General features: G+C 45.5%; 1 protein-coding gene across 2 annotated transcripts in view; it reads left to right on the top strand.

Moving 5' to 3' along the window:
• The first annotated feature begins 380 nt into the window (after positions 1–380).
• SACS (sacsin molecular chaperone) overlaps positions 381–15,203 on the top strand; it is a 41,278-nt gene continuing 26,455 nt past the window's right edge. For both annotated transcript variants that reach the window (XM_040266786.1, XM_040266787.1), the window contains exons 1-5: positions 381–552; positions 8,129–8,216; positions 10,382–10,467; positions 11,136–11,247; positions 13,898–14,044. In XM_040266786.1, coding sequence (XP_040122720.1) covers positions 11,232–11,247; positions 13,898–14,044 — 163 coding nt within the window. In that variant the 5' untranslated portion in view covers positions 381–552; positions 8,129–8,216; positions 10,382–10,467; positions 11,136–11,231. The remainder of the gene's footprint in view (positions 553–8,128; positions 8,217–10,381; positions 10,468–11,135; positions 11,248–13,897; positions 14,045–15,203) is intronic.

Genomic DNA, 15,203 nt, shown 5'->3' on the forward strand with positions numbered 1-15,203 from the left:
TGACGGGCGGGTGAGGCCTGGAGGGCCCAGGGGTTTCCCAAGAAAAGGTGAGGAAGGGGCGGGACCTGGAGGGCCAGGCGGGGCTTGGGGAGGGGAGGGGCGGGGTGGGACCAGCCCTCCGAGTCCTGACGTGCAGGCCGGGCGTCTCCTCAGCTAACGGTCCTGGCGGGCGCGTACCCGCGGGCGGCGCCTTCGGGGCCCCTCCCCGGCCGCGGCTTCCTCCCGCGGCTCCGGTCGGCGGGCAGGGCCCGGCCGGGCGGCGCGGGCGGCGCGGGCGGCAGGGAGCATGGCAGGGGCGCGGTGGCCACGGCCGTGAGGACGCGCCATGGGCGACAGGTGAGCGCGCGTCGGCGGGGGCCGCGGCCCCTCGTGGCTCCCGCTGAGGCCTTTCCTTCGCGCAGGTGGCTCCGGGTGACCGTGCTGCCCGGCTGCGCGGGCTGCAGGACCGTAGCGGTGCCCGCGTCCTGGACGGTGCGCGACGTGAAGCGGCGCCTCGCGGCCGAGACCGGCTTCCCCGCGTCGGAGCAGAGGCTGTGGCTCGGCGGCCGGCAGGTAGGGCGGGGACGGGCCCTGGGGTGGGGCCGGGGACCGGACAGGGGCCTTGGGGACGGGGGTCGGAGATGGGGGGCAACAGGGGATGAGGGGGCCTGGGATGGGGGAGCCAGGGATGGGGTGCCTGGGAACGAGGATCGGGGATGGGTGGGGGGCCGGGACGGGGCCCTGGGACGACGGAGCTTGGGGGCGGGAATCAGGGGCGGAGGTGGAGGACTGGAGAACCGGGGTCTGGGGACGAGAAGCCGGGGACAGGGGCCCCAGGCTCCTGCCCTCCTGGAAGTCATCCTTCTCTGAGAATAAGGATCAGATGAGGTGGCTGTGTGCGCCTGTCACTGCTCAGATTTCTGTCGATTTGCCTTTTCAGCACTATATCCCCTTCTCCCTTTTTGTCTGAATCTTCACTTCCTGAAATTAAGATACTTTTCTGATGTGCGGTATAGCAAGAGGGTTTTGTTTTTTTTTTTTTTTAGTTTGCTTATTCGGAGCCATCACCACTGAAGTGACTTCATCATTACTCATATTTTTCTGATTTTGTTATGCATTTGACTGGAATCTTGGTCAGTACCTTAGCTTTTTATGTTTTAGAAGTTCCCCCCATTTTTGAAGCACAGAAATTTAGGGCTGAGAAGGTCTTCAGGCATACTCTAACATGTAAGCCATTATTTTGAGGAGTAAATTTATATGAAAACTTGTAAGATGCAAATGAATGACTTAATCAGAACTCTGGAAAACAGGAGTATTTCATGTTATATATAACCTTTAAGACTGGTGGAAATACTGCAGTTTTCTTAAAGGAGGTGTTAAATGGAGACATTTTACTAAAAATTAACTTGTTATTTTATTCTCGTAAACATCTTCACTTTTTAAGAGTTGAACCAGATACACAGGACTGCTTGAGTACCCAGGATGGCATTTCAAGTACTGGATTTCTTTACTGTTAATACCAGTACAGATATCGGTGACATGCTTGGTGCCTGTGATTTTTAATCTCGCAGCGTAGTTCTGGCCTTCAGGGTGCCTGGTGCACCCTCCCGTCTCTTGCCTGCTTAAACAGGTTTCAGGTTAGCCTGTTCTTATGTTCCTCCAGGGATCAGTCCTCCTACTGCTTGGTCCCCAGGGTTTTTGGTGGTGGTCAGTGACTGGATCAGGGCTCTGGACAGGACAGAGGAGAAAAGCTCCTCGGCCTTACCTCTCTCTCTGCGTCTGCCTCCATCTCTTGACCTTCCTGCACATCCTCTCCTGGTCCTATACCTACCTCTTTGGTTGCTCCTCTGGATTTGCTTTGTCATTTGATCCCCTAGGTATAGTCATACCCAAAGAGTCAGTTGTGGCTCAGTCTTGCCATTGGTAGGGTTTCTGGATGCATCTCTGCAGAGCCACCCATGTGGGGTGGTGGGCGTGGGTGTGGTCTGCAGAGCAATTGGATTGAGTGGGTGGGTGTGGAGAGTCTAGGTAGGAACCTTGTGCTCGTGTAAGTGGTAAGCTTCCAGACCTGTGCTGTAGAGTTGAAACCCAAAGGAAAGGATACATGGGGGGCTTTGTGAAAGACAGGGTTGTGTGGTACCAAATGGCCGTGTGTATTTGTGCAAACAGTGGGAGAAGTGGTGGGTGAGTGTTGGATGTAGAATAAAGGGGAGGGCCTTGCCAAGGATGTTCACAAGCCTTGAACAGGATGGGAGGATAATGCTCAGGTGGCAGAGATGAGCAGGTCAGGGGTGAGGGTGACCCGGGTTTTATGTGTGTTTGAGCTTGTGCAGGACTTAAGCAGTTAGGACAGAACATGGAAAGAGGGGTGACCTAGATCCTGTTTTGTATTACCAGTGGATAACAGGGGCCAAATTAAGTAACACGGTAGACTCTGTTTTCTTATTCTGGTAGCAGTGGAATAAAATGAATTCTAACCAGTTGTACTGTTCATGGGGTTCTCAAGGCAAGAATACTGAAGTGATTTGCCATTCCCTTCTCCACTGGACCATGTTTTGTTGGAACTCTCTGCCATGACCCATCTGTCTTAGGTGGCCCTACACAGCATGGCTCATAGTTTCATTGAGTTAGATAAGGCTGTGGCCCATGTGATCATATTGGTTAGTTTCCTGTGATTGTGGTTTTCAGTCTGCCCTCTGATGGTGAAGGTTAAGAGGCTTATGGAAGCTTCCTGATAGGAGAGACTGACTGAGGGGGATACTGGGGTCTTGTTCTGATGGGCGGGGCCATGCTCAGTCAATCTTTCATCCAATTTTCTGTTGATGGGCAGGGCTGTGTTCCATCCCTGTTGTTTGACCTGAGGTCAGACTATGGTGCAAGTAATGAAGGATAATGGGTGATATGGTGAAGTCACTCAGTTGTGTCCAACTCTTTGCGACCCCATGGACTGTAGCCTACCAGGCTCCTCTGTCCATGGGGTTTTCCAGGCAATAGTACTGGAGTGGATTGCCATTTCCTTCTCCAGGGGATCTTCCCAACCCAGGGATCGAACCTAGGTCTCCCACATTGTAGACAGACACTTTACCGTCTAAGCCACCAGGGAAGTCCGAAGGATAATAGTGATCTCCTTCAAAAGGTCCCTGCATGCACTGCTCTACTCAGTGGCCCCAGCCCTGTAGCAGGCCATCGCCAACCCACGCCTCCACCAGAGACTCCTGGACACTCATGGGCAAGTCTGGGTCAGTCTCTTGTGGGGTCACTGCTCCTTTCTCCTGGGTCCTGGTATACATAAGGTTCTGTTTGTGCCCACCAAGAGTTTGTTTCCCAGTCCTGTATACGTTCTGATAGCTCTATGGTGGGGTTAATGGAGACCTCCTCCAAGAGGGCTCATGCCATACCCAGGTCTGCTGCACCTAGAGCCCTTGTCCCTGTGGCAGTCCACTGCTGACCTGTACCTCCACTACTGTTGCTGCTAAGTTGCTTCAGTTGTGTCTGACTCTGTGTGACCCCATAGATGGTAGCCCACTAGGCTCTGCTTTCCCTGGGATTCTCCAGGCAAGAACACTGCAGTGGGTTGCCATTTCCTTCTCCAATACATGAAAGTGAAAAGTGAAAGTGAAGTCTCTCAGTCATGTCTGACTCTTAGAGACCCCATGGACTGCAGCCTACCAGGCTCCTCCATCCATGGGATTTTCCAGGCAAGAGCACTGGAGTGAGGTGTCATTGCCTTTTCCGCCATACCTCCACAGGAGATGCTCAAACACAGTTCTGTCTCAGTCTCTGTGGGTCTCCGAGTCCTGGTGTGCACAAGGTTTGTTTGAGCCCTCTGAGCATCTCTGGCAGGTATAGGGTTTGATTCTAAACGCGATTTCTCCTCTTCTACCACTTTGCTGGGGCTTCTCCTTTGTTCTTGGACGTAGGGTATCTCCTCACAGTTGCTCGAGTGCTGCGCAGCCGTCGCTCCAGCGCCTACCATCTTGCTGGGGCTTCTCTGCCCTTCAGAAGCAGAAGATATTAAGAAGAGGTGGCAAGAATACATAGAAGAACTATACAGAAAAGATATTCACGACCCAGATAATCATGATGGTATAATCACTAACCTAGAGCCAGACATCCTGGAACGTGAAGCCAAGTGGGCCTTAGGAAGCATCACTATGAACAAAGCTAGTGGAGGTGATAGAATTCCGGTTGAGCTGTTTCAAATCCTAAAAGAATGATGCTGTGAATGTGCTGCACTCAATATGCCAGCAAATTTGGAAAACTCAGCAGTGACCATAGAACTGGAAAAAGTTAGTTTTCATTCCTGTCCCAAAGAAAGGCAATGTGAAAAAATGCTCAAACTACCGCACAATTGCACTCATCTCACATGCTAGCAAAGTAATGCTCAAAATCCTCCAAACAAGGCTTCATCAGTACATGAACTGTGAACTTCCAGATGTTCAAACTGGATTTAGAAAAGGCAGAGGAACCAGAGATCAAATTGCCAACATCTGTTGGATCATCGAAAAACCAAGAGAGTTCCAGAAAAACATCTACTTCTGCTTTATTGACTATGCCAAAGCCTTTGACTGTGTGGACCACAACAAACTCTGGAAAATTCTTAAAGAAGTGGGAATATCAGACCATCTGACCTGCCTCCTGAGAAAGCTGTATGCAGGTCAACAGTTAGAACTGGACATGGAGCAACAGATTGGTTCCAAATAGGGAAAGGTGTACGTCAAGGCAGTATATTGTTACCCTGCTTATTTAACTTATATACAGAGCACATCATGAGAAATGCTGAGCTGGAAGAAGCACAGGCTGGAATCAAGATTGCCGGGAGAAATATCAATAACCTCAGATATGCAGATGACACCACCCTTATGGCAGAAAGTGAAGAAGAACTAAAGAGCCTCTTGATGAAAGTGAAAGAGGAGAGTGAAAAAGTTGGCTTAAAACAACATTCAGAAAACTAAGATCATGGCATCTGGTCCTATCACTTCATGGCAAATAGATGAAGAAACAGTGGGAACAGTGACAGACTTTATCTTGGGGGCTCCAAAATCACTGCAGATGGTGACTGCAACCATGAAATTAAAAGATGCTTGCTCCTTGGAAGAAAAGTTATGACTAACCTAGACTGCATATTAAAAAGCAGAGACATTACTTTGCCAACAAAGGTCTGTCTAGTCAAGGCTACGGTTTTTTCAGTAGTCATGTATGGATGTGAGATTTGGACTATAAAGAAAGCTGAGTGCCAAAGAATTGATGCTTTTGAACTGTGGTGTTGGAGAAGACTCTTGAGAGCCCCTTGGACTGCAAGGAGATCCAACCAGTCCATCCTAAAGAAGATCAGTCCTGAATATTCATTGGAAGGACTGATGCTGAAGCTGAAACTCCAATACTTTGGCCACCTGATGTGAAGAACTGACTCATTGGGAAAGACCCTGATACTGGGTAAGATTGAAGGCAGGAGGAAAAGAGGACGACAGAGGAGGAGGTGGTTGGATGACATCACCAACTCAATGGACGTGAGCTTGAGTGAACTCTGGGAGTTGGTGATGGGCAGGGAGGCCTGGCATGCTGCAGTCCATGAGGTCACAAAGAGTTGGACATGACTGAATGACTGAACTGAACTGAACTGAACCAGTTCTAAGGTCTCTGCTGTGTTAACGGTCTAGGGCCTGGTGGTCCACAGATAGCTGTGAATCTGGTCCCGAAGCTCAAGGGCTAGAGGTCAGGGCTGGGGCCATGAGTTTGGGAACCGCTTGATCAGGGCCTCTCTCCTTTTGCATCTTGGTAAGCTCACTGGGGACATGATTAATGTTTGCTGGGCAGTCGACTGTGTTCCACACACTGTTCTGCTGGTGACTTTGCCCATGTCATCTCGTTTACTACGCAGGACAGCCAGCCTCATGAGAGAGTTGTGACTGGTCCATCCTGCAGAAGAGTAAAACTAAGATTCAGAGAGATGAAGGATCCAATCAGGATTCATACCCATGTGTATCTGATTCCAAAGTCCACACTAGAAAGAACCGGTCAGGCTTTCAATTGGGAATAAATGAAAGTTAAATGTAAAGTTCTTTAAAACAAAGAGGAACTTAAACTAGTAAAGGTGATCTTTGAACTCAAGTTTAGAGCTCTCCCAGAAAACAATCAGAGGGTGTAATCCTCTCCTGATGCAGCAGATGGGCTGTGACTTCTACTGAACTGGTGACCTTAGTGATGCCAACATGTGCCATCAAGAAGGGTGTCTCTTACATAAGCGAACCTTTCATAGAGGTGGATTTCTTTTCCTCTTTATCCAGTGCTTCTCAGAACTTTTTAGATTTGAATTATTGGTGAGAATTCTAAATATTTCATGGTGTGCAAGAAACTGGTTTTGGTAGGTTATAGACTTAGGAGTGGGGACTTATAGTACTTGGTCCTCAGTCTTTCCAGGTCCCCTGCCATCCTCCTCCTCCTTGTCTCTCTTGCTTCTCCTGGTCTGGAAGAGGGGTCTGTGTGTTGTTGTTCCCTCCACCTCCTGTCCCGTGAAGAGAGGGAAACTGCTCACTAGAGCTGTGTGTCTTCCTGACTCTTTCTCCTCCAGCCAAATCTGCTTGAACCTCAAACTGGGATGTGGGAAGTATTGTTACCTTTCATTTAGCTCATCAGAAATGTGCCTATCAACCCTTGAATCTTGAGAGACTCCTTGTGCTTTTGACAACTGAACAAAGGGAAAAGTATTGGGAGATCTAGATGCAGTTAATATTATAGTATTTGCTTCACAATTACTGTTTCATGGAAAATGAGAATGAGTATTGCTGAGGTTTTTAAAGAAGACTAGGGCTGACCTGATGGAGAAGGCAATGGCACCCCACTCCAGTACTCTTGCCTGGAAAATCCCAGGCTCCCAGGAGGAGCCTGGTAGGACACGAGGAGGAAGAGTTGGACACGACTGAGCGACTTCACTTTCACTTTTCACTTTCATACATTGGAGAAGGAAATGGCAACCCACTCCAGTGTTCTTGCCTGGAGAATCCCAGGTATGGGGGAGCCTGGTGGGCTGCCATCTATGGGGTCACACAGAGTTGGACACGACTGAATTGACTTAGCAGCAGCAGCAGCAGGGCTGACCTGAACAGAGACCCAAATGTTCAAGTTATTTTGTAATCATTCTGTTCTAAAAACAAAATACAAAGACTGAAATTGGCAACTTTTAAGGTTTCATTGCCTCTGGAGATGGATATGACCAGCTTTGCTTGGTTGACTGACTTAAGGTCTCAAGGGAGAGGCCCAAGCAGAACCCCCAGATCTTGGCAGGCTCAGGAGGGAACACAGGTACACTGCTGGGTTCTCTCTGCTGCCTGACTTCTCTTTGGGAGAATCACTGCCTGAGATAGGCCACTGATTACAATTTGCCAGAAGCATCCAGTGTCAGAGTCACACAGCCAAGTCACGTCTGTTGTCACTAACAGGGTTCTACAGTTTGTGTTCTCCCTTTCAAGTCCTCCTTCAAACCTGGAGACATGGTCCTATGTTACAGACTTCTGCTTCCCTTCCTGCCATTCTTCTTTAAATGTACCTTAGCTAACTGAGTTGGACTACTAATCCTTGGCTTGTGCATAGCTCTCTTTTAGTCATCAATTAATTATTAATAGAATGAACAGCCATGAACCCATCATCCAACTGAAGCACTGGAACAGTGTTAACAGTCTCTCTTGGCCTTGGTGCTTTTCTTCCATGGCTTGTGTCCCTGTCTCTTTATTTGTAATCATTTAAGGAAAAATCAGGTGGCTCTGTGGTAATGAACCCACCTGCTAATGCAGGAGATGCTGGTTCAATCCCTGGGTGGGGAAGATCCCCTGGAGGAGGAAATGGCAAGCCACTCCAGTATTCTTGCCTAGAGAATCCCATGGACAGAGAAACCCATGGCCACAATCCACAGAGTCACAAAGAGTCGGACATGATTGAGCAACTGATGCATGCACACAAGGAAGAGCCATTTAAATTTTTAAAGAAAATTTTTGACTAAATTTTGTTCTCTGAAATATTCATTTCTCCAGAGCAACTTAATTCCTGATTAGAACACTTAACAAACATTATTTAAGTGAAACAGAATGAGGTAAAGTTTTGAATTTATAGAAGTAGGAACTATATTGCTTTTCATACATTTTCTTTTTTTCAGTTATCTGACTGGATCAAGATTGGAGATCTGACCTCCCAGAACTGTCATCTTTTTGTAAACCTTCAATCAAAAGGCTTAAAAGGAGGAGGTATATCATTGACTTTACTAGGAGTCAATTCCATTTTTAATTGCATAAAGATAATGTTTTTAAAATGAAATGAAAGTACATACCACTGGGATGCGATGAGGGCATGTCAGGGTCAGAGAAGAACACATGGGTGGAGTGAGCCTCCCCTGGGGTGAGCAGTCTGCGGGTTGGGTCCTGTGGGGCTTGGTGGGGGTGGGTCGTTGTACCAGAAAGATGCAGATTAATTAAGACAGGTTTTGTCTTCAGCACAGATTTCGTTTTTGCTTATAAACATGTATTTTTTTCTCTGCATCTAGGAGATTACTTTCCCTCCCCCATTCTCCCTACACTTTGCTGTCCCCTGTCTGAAGGTGACCTGGATGGCCTGTCCTGAAAGTCTCCAGTTTAGGAGAGACGGAGGGTATGGGAACCAGGCAGCCATTGGGATGCTGCCTGTGCCACATTTCAGAACAGTGAGAACAGTGGTTGATTTGAGAATATTAAGGCTGGCATGACAGGCACTTCCATCTCTGGCTTCTTTCTTAGCTGCAAAGACTTCTCTGGTGGTTTAGCAGTAAAGAATCTGCCTGCAATTCAGGAGACACAGGTTCAGTCCCTGGGTTGGGAAGATCCCCTGGAGAAGGAAATGGCAACCCACTCCAGTATTCTTGCCTGGAGAATCCCATGGACAGAGGAGCCTAGCGGGCTGCAGTCAGTAGGGTTACAAAGAGTCAGACACAACTTAGTGACAAAAACCACCTCCAAAGCACCCATAAAATAGCGCCATTTATTTCATTTGCTTTGGAAAATAGCAGCACCCCATGCTCTTTATTTTTGAGTTAATAATCTTATGTGACATTTAGGATATTTTTTTAAAACCCAAATTTGTAATTTAATTAAGAAGCTCGAGATTTGATAAAATTGAGTCTACTCGACTTTGTACTGAAGCTGTGTAGTCAGGTAGGTTTTCATACCAGAGGGCTGCAGTGATGTGTATGAAGTCAGAATTGCACAGCTTTACTGTCTCTGACTGTGTAGATCACAATAAACTGTGGAAAATTCTGAGAGAGATCGGAATACCAGACCACCTGACCTGCCTCTTGAGAAACCTATATGCTGGTCAGGAAGCAACAGTTAGAACTGGACATGGAACAACAGACTGGTTCCAAATAGGAAAAGGAGTATGTCAAGGCTGTATATTGTCACCCTGCTTATTTAACTTCTATCCAGAGTACATCATGAGAAACGCTGAGCTGGAAGAAGCACAAGCTGGAATCAAGATTGCTGGGAGAAATATCAATAACCTCAGATATGCAGATGACACCACCCTTATGGCAGAAAGTGAAGAGGAGCTAAAAAGCCTCTTGATGAAAGTGAAAGTGGAGAGTGAAAAAGTTGGCTTAAAGCTCAACATTCAGAAAACGAAGATCATGGCATCTGGTCCCATCACTTCATGAGAAATAGATGGGGAAACAGTGGAAACAGTGTCAGACTTTATTTTTGGGGGCTCCAAAATCACTGCAGATGGTGACTGAAGCCATGAAATTAAAAGACGCTTACTCCTTGGAAGAAAAGTGATGACCAACCTAGATAGTATATTCAAGAGCAGAGACATTACTTTTTCAACAAAGGTCTGTCTAGTCAAGGCTATGGCTTTTTCTGTGGTCATGTATGGATGTGAGAGTTGGACTGTGAAGAAAGCTGAGCGCCAAAGAATTGATGCTTTTGAACTGTGGTGTTGGAGAAGACTCTTGAGAGTCCCTTGGACTGCAAGGAGAGCCAACCAGTCCATTCTGAAAGAGATCAGCCCTGGGATTTCTTTGGAGGGAATGATGCTAAAGCTGAAACTCCAGTACTTTGGCCACCTCATGTGAAGAGCTGACTCATTGGAAAATATTCTGATGCTGGGAGGGATTGGGGGCAGGAGGAGAAGGGGACGACAGAGGATGAGATGGCTGGATGGCATCACTGACTAGATGGACGTGAGTCTGAGTGAACTCTGGGAGTTGGTGATGGACAGGGAGGCCTGGCATGCTGCGATTCATGGGGTCGCAAAGAGTCAGACACGACTGAGTGACTGAACTGACTGACTGACTGACTGTCTCTAAGAACCAAATGGTATTCATCATTTGTAAAGGCTATTAATGATTTAATAACAATCATGTTGAATGTGTTCTCTCTTTTAGGTCGATTTGGTCAAACGACGCCACCACTTGTGGACTTCCTCAAGGACATCTTGAGACGGTACCCAGAAGGAGGGCAGATTCTAAAGGTAGGGCAGGGTTGCATGCATGTGCACCTCCATGCTGGTAACCATGAGATGAGAGAGATTACCAGGAAGTCCTGTTCATGTTTTCATTTTAAAGCTTTGTCTAGATTTGAATGGCTGTATCTGTTTACCTCTGCACCTGCCGTGCATATGCTGAACAGGACGGCTTGAGATGCAGTTGGCATGAATGTGTGAGGATTCAGAGGCAAAGGGGCCCCTGTGTGCTGGAGTCAAGCAGTGTTGCTCTACAAATGCTTTTTTGGGGCCATTTTTATATAATTACATATTGTAATTTTGTGAATTTGTTTAAAACATTGTGCAGGAGCATTGCAAACCAACCAGCTGACCAAATTAAATAATACTAAACCCACATTCAGGGGCCATGAACCCATGCCTGCTTGACTCCTGGATTTAGAAGTTTGCTTTTTGGGTGAGTGTATTTAAAAGGATAATTGTTTTAGTTCAGTATTTGTATTTAAGATATATCCTTTTAGTTTGAATACACTCATTAAACAAACAAACTAAACAAGAAACCTACAAAGACCTGCTCGTGATCCAGATAGTGGGTTTCCTTTACTTATGTGTAAATGCTTTTTGCATATTCGAGGTGAATACAGGTGGGCAGTAGATTACTGTTTTATTAAATATTACTTTTTCTGGTGTATTTCTAGGAATTAATTCAGAATGCAGAAGATGCTGGGGCCACAGAAGTTAAGTTCTTGTACGATGAGACTCAGTATGGAACAGAGACTCTTTGGTCGAAAGACATGGCACAATATCAGGGTAAGGGTCAGTCGTTAGTCAGGGGCACGTTTTATTCTGTGTACTAACACGTGACTTTTCGTGGTTTACAGTACAGCGTTCAGTGCATGGTCGTGTTACCACCTCTCCTTCACTTCTCTGCATATTTAACTCCACTTCTTCAGAGGTTTTCTCTGCTTTTCATGGGCAAGTGTCTCTGCTAGTTGTTATTTTTACAGAACAGAAAAGAATAAAAATCTTAAAACTCAGAGGAACAAACAATGTAAATACGTAAACCTCTTATTCTATTCAGTAAACTTGTGAGCCTTTTATATCATTAGCAAGACAGAATGGCACCCTTTCTAAAGAGAACACTCCTCTGCATTTGGAAAGAAGTTAGAGGCTGTGGTTTTGTATCTTACTTTCTGCTGTGAGAGGTGCCCTTGGAGTATTTTGAAGGGAGGTGGGAAGAAAGACTAAAGGAAAGGATAGAGTAAGGAGAATGAAAGGAAAGACAGTAGGAACCATAACTAACACAAGGACTCCTGAAGCCCTGCGCTGTGAAGTGCTGTGTTGAAAAGGGTATTCATCACTTGCAGAGCAGCTTTAAAGTCTACAGAATGATTGTGAACAACTGTGGTGGAAAGTCATTGAGAAAAGGGAAACTCAAGTCAGACTTTCCTAGACATACTTTTTTACAGAGGTGTAAATCATATATTCTGTAAAAGATGTTTTATGATTTAGGAGGATAATCAACATTATCGTTAAGTATTTAAATACTAAATATTTAGCATTTATGATAGCTCATATGTTTATTCTTGTGATATGGAAGTTGCATTTTTTTTTTAATTCCATAAGGAGATGAGATGTAACATGTCAAGAGGTTTTCACTCTAGTCCTGACTCCTGCCACCTTCGCTGATCTTGGGCAAGCTCAGTTTTACAGTGAGAGGATGAAACCAGTAGGTTTCCTGGCCCTGAGAGTCTGTGGTATAAGCATTGTTTAAAGACACTCAGTGTAGATGTGACAGACTTCTGTCTAAGTCCTGATCCTGCTTGGGGCTGCCCGTGCTCCACGTCCATGGGCGCTGGTACCCAGTGTCAGCTCTGCCCCTCGAGTTCCTCCCTGGGCCTGAGTGGAGCTTGAGCCCTGCAGCATGTCAGCCTGCTTGTCCATGGACTGGCGAGGACACGGCTGCCTCCAGTTACTCTGAGGGTCCCAAGAGCTCGCGTGTGTCGCCATGCTCTCTGTCTGGCATCATTCTGCTGGTTGGAGTGTCCTGTAGAGCTGTAAATGGGAAGAGATCCTGGAGGTGTTTTGCTTCTCAGCTCTCTCATGTCTAGTTTTTGCTTCCAGCCCTGACTTCACTTCATTTTTAAAAAAATATGTGAAATGGTTATTTAGCTGTGTGAGTGATGTCACATTAGACAGATTTTTAAAACTTGGACGTCCAGAAGGAGCTGGACATGATTTTGATCTCTTTGAAAGTAAAAGTTGCTCAGTCGTGTCTGAGTCTTTGTGACCCCATGGACTATAGTGTTAGTCACTCAGTTCATGTCTGACTCTTTTTGACCCCATGGATTGTAGCCTACCAGGCTCCTTGGTCCATGGGATTTTCCAGGCAAGCGTACTGGAGTGGGTTGCCATTTCCTTCTCCAGGGGATCTTCCTGACCCAGGGATCGAACCCGGGTCTCTCACACTGTGGGCAGATGCTTTACCATCTGAGCCCCCGGGGAGGCGATCTCTTTAACTCACATCTGTTGTGCTCATGCTGTGTGAGGGGCTTTCCTCACATTCAGACAAGAGTGTTGTCTTGGCTGGTGTCATCTTCTTGGGTTACAGTTTTTTCCCCTTTACGGACGCTTAGTGTTGTAGATGAGAACTCTTGAGTTCAACTTGTTTTTGTTTCTTTTATGTAATGAGAAGACAGAAGACTCAGAATGTGTCCAATGAGAGAGATCCAGTGCAGAAAAATAAGAGATTTCCTCAGTTTCTCACTTTACTAAGGACTTCAAGGGTGTAGTTAATTAGGAGCTACGAGTGAAGGAAGGGCTGGGGCTCCCAGAAGCTGGGGGCTCCCAGAGCCCACCCACGCCCTTCCTGTTGTGTGGGACACACCATGATCTCCACATGGTCAACCTTCCTGTAGTAACCTCTTAGGCTTGACTTTTTCATGTCTCTACTTTGACTATTTTACAGATATTTTATAGTCATGCCATTTTTGTAACATAGATTATGACCAGCATCCCCATATCTGTGCTTGAATTCATAGGCGCATGAAAAGCATTATTTTAACATGGTTCCTTTAGTCTTCTCAGTACATTTATAGGTAATTCCATTTACAAAAATATATAAGTAAATATGTTACTTAGGGTCAAGTTTTACAAAGTAGTACATGGTGATTAATTTTCTTGTTTGTGCTGTGTTTTGAGTATCTAAGCACTATAATTTTTCCTTTTTGGATTTTGGGTCAACAATACTATATTTCTTGTGCTGGTCATTTTTACCATTAATTTGTAATTTCTGTTTTTATTGTGAGAGCAACCAAACGGTGATACTGGATCAATCACTGTTTTCAGTTCTGTCTTTTCATCAAATAAGCATTATTACATAGAGGAAGTTTGTGTATGAGAAGTGAGTGTCCAGGCTCCCTTCTTTCTCAGCCCCTTGCCTGTGCATCTTGACCCCCAGGGCCTGCGCTCTATGTGTACAACAACGCGGTGTTCACCCCGGAGGACTGGCACGGCATTCAGGAAATAGCACGGAGCAGGAAGAAGGACGACCCTTTGAAGGTTGGAAGATTTGGAATTGGCTTCAATTCTGTCTATCATATCACAGGTGTGGTATTTGGCTTTTCAGTCTTGAGATTCAGTTATTTTAGCCTCTGCTTTGGATATTATTGGGTAAACTTCAGAGACAATATTGAATGCCGATGAAATTTCAGTGTGTCTTGTGTTTTCTCTAGTTATCTTGGTAACCGTATCAAATCTTCATCGTGTGATGCAAAAGTTAATGTCATCATTTCCAGTGGAATCAATGTAGTATAGTCAGTCATTTTATGTGAAGTTTGAGACTTTACGTCAGCAATTGAAAGCCTACACAAAATTGTTACTCTAAAAACTTTTGTACTGCACATTTTTGAGTCAGGCAAACTGGTTTTCACAGATTTTCTTGTACATATTTTTAAATTAACAGGAAGAAGGAAATATAATATCCAATGGTACGTAACTGACACAGAGAACTTTAAAATGATCTTGGTTTCTCACTTTCCCTATAGAAATTTTGCTCTTTTTAAACTTGAGTATTTTGATGATTACTTTAAAGTCATGTTTGGAATCTAGAAAGAAAATGAGGTTTCTGATTCAGTTACACTAGGAAATACTTGTAACTTTTAGGGCTGTTCTTCTGGAACCAGAGTTCTTAGTATTTACTGTGGTTTTGTGATAAAGCTTTTTAATGAAATCAGCACCAGTTATGGCTTAATTTGGAACTGTTTTTGCATTTTGAACTTGCAGGAGAAGAAGGGGCTGCGCTGGCAGAGTTCTAGCTGTTGCTAGAGTAACATGTAATTGATCGCCCAAACTGGGGTAGTCCTGAGGGTTAAGAAGTGATATTATTCTTGGCCACTGGCCCGAATTAGGACTGCCCTGAGCAAGTGGGACGCAGAAGCATCCTCACCATGGCCCATTTTTAGCAAACCTATTTTTAAAATTGCATTTACAGTGTTATAATGTATAGTATTGTTAAGTAATATTATGTATTACATAATAAAACTGATGAAGTCATTATGTTATGTAACAATTATGTGAATATTAACAGTCATGTGTTCAACTATTTGTGAGTTACTCCTCACATCTGTGACATGCAGTAGTTTTTAAATTTTATGGGGACACACTTGTACGTTGCATAAGCATGGAGCCTGTTGTCACGGGTGTATTGTCCAGAGAGTCCCCTGGCGGCCGGTATCTGCTCTCACTGTGGGTTTGTTCCCTGTTTG

Source organism: Oryx dammah, unplaced genomic scaffold (genome assembly GCF_014754425.2).
Source record: "Oryx dammah isolate SB20612 unplaced genomic scaffold, SCBI_Odam_1.1 HiC_scaffold_24, whole genome shotgun sequence".
NCBI classification, from domain to species: domain Eukaryota; kingdom Metazoa; phylum Chordata; class Mammalia; order Artiodactyla; family Bovidae; genus Oryx; species Oryx dammah.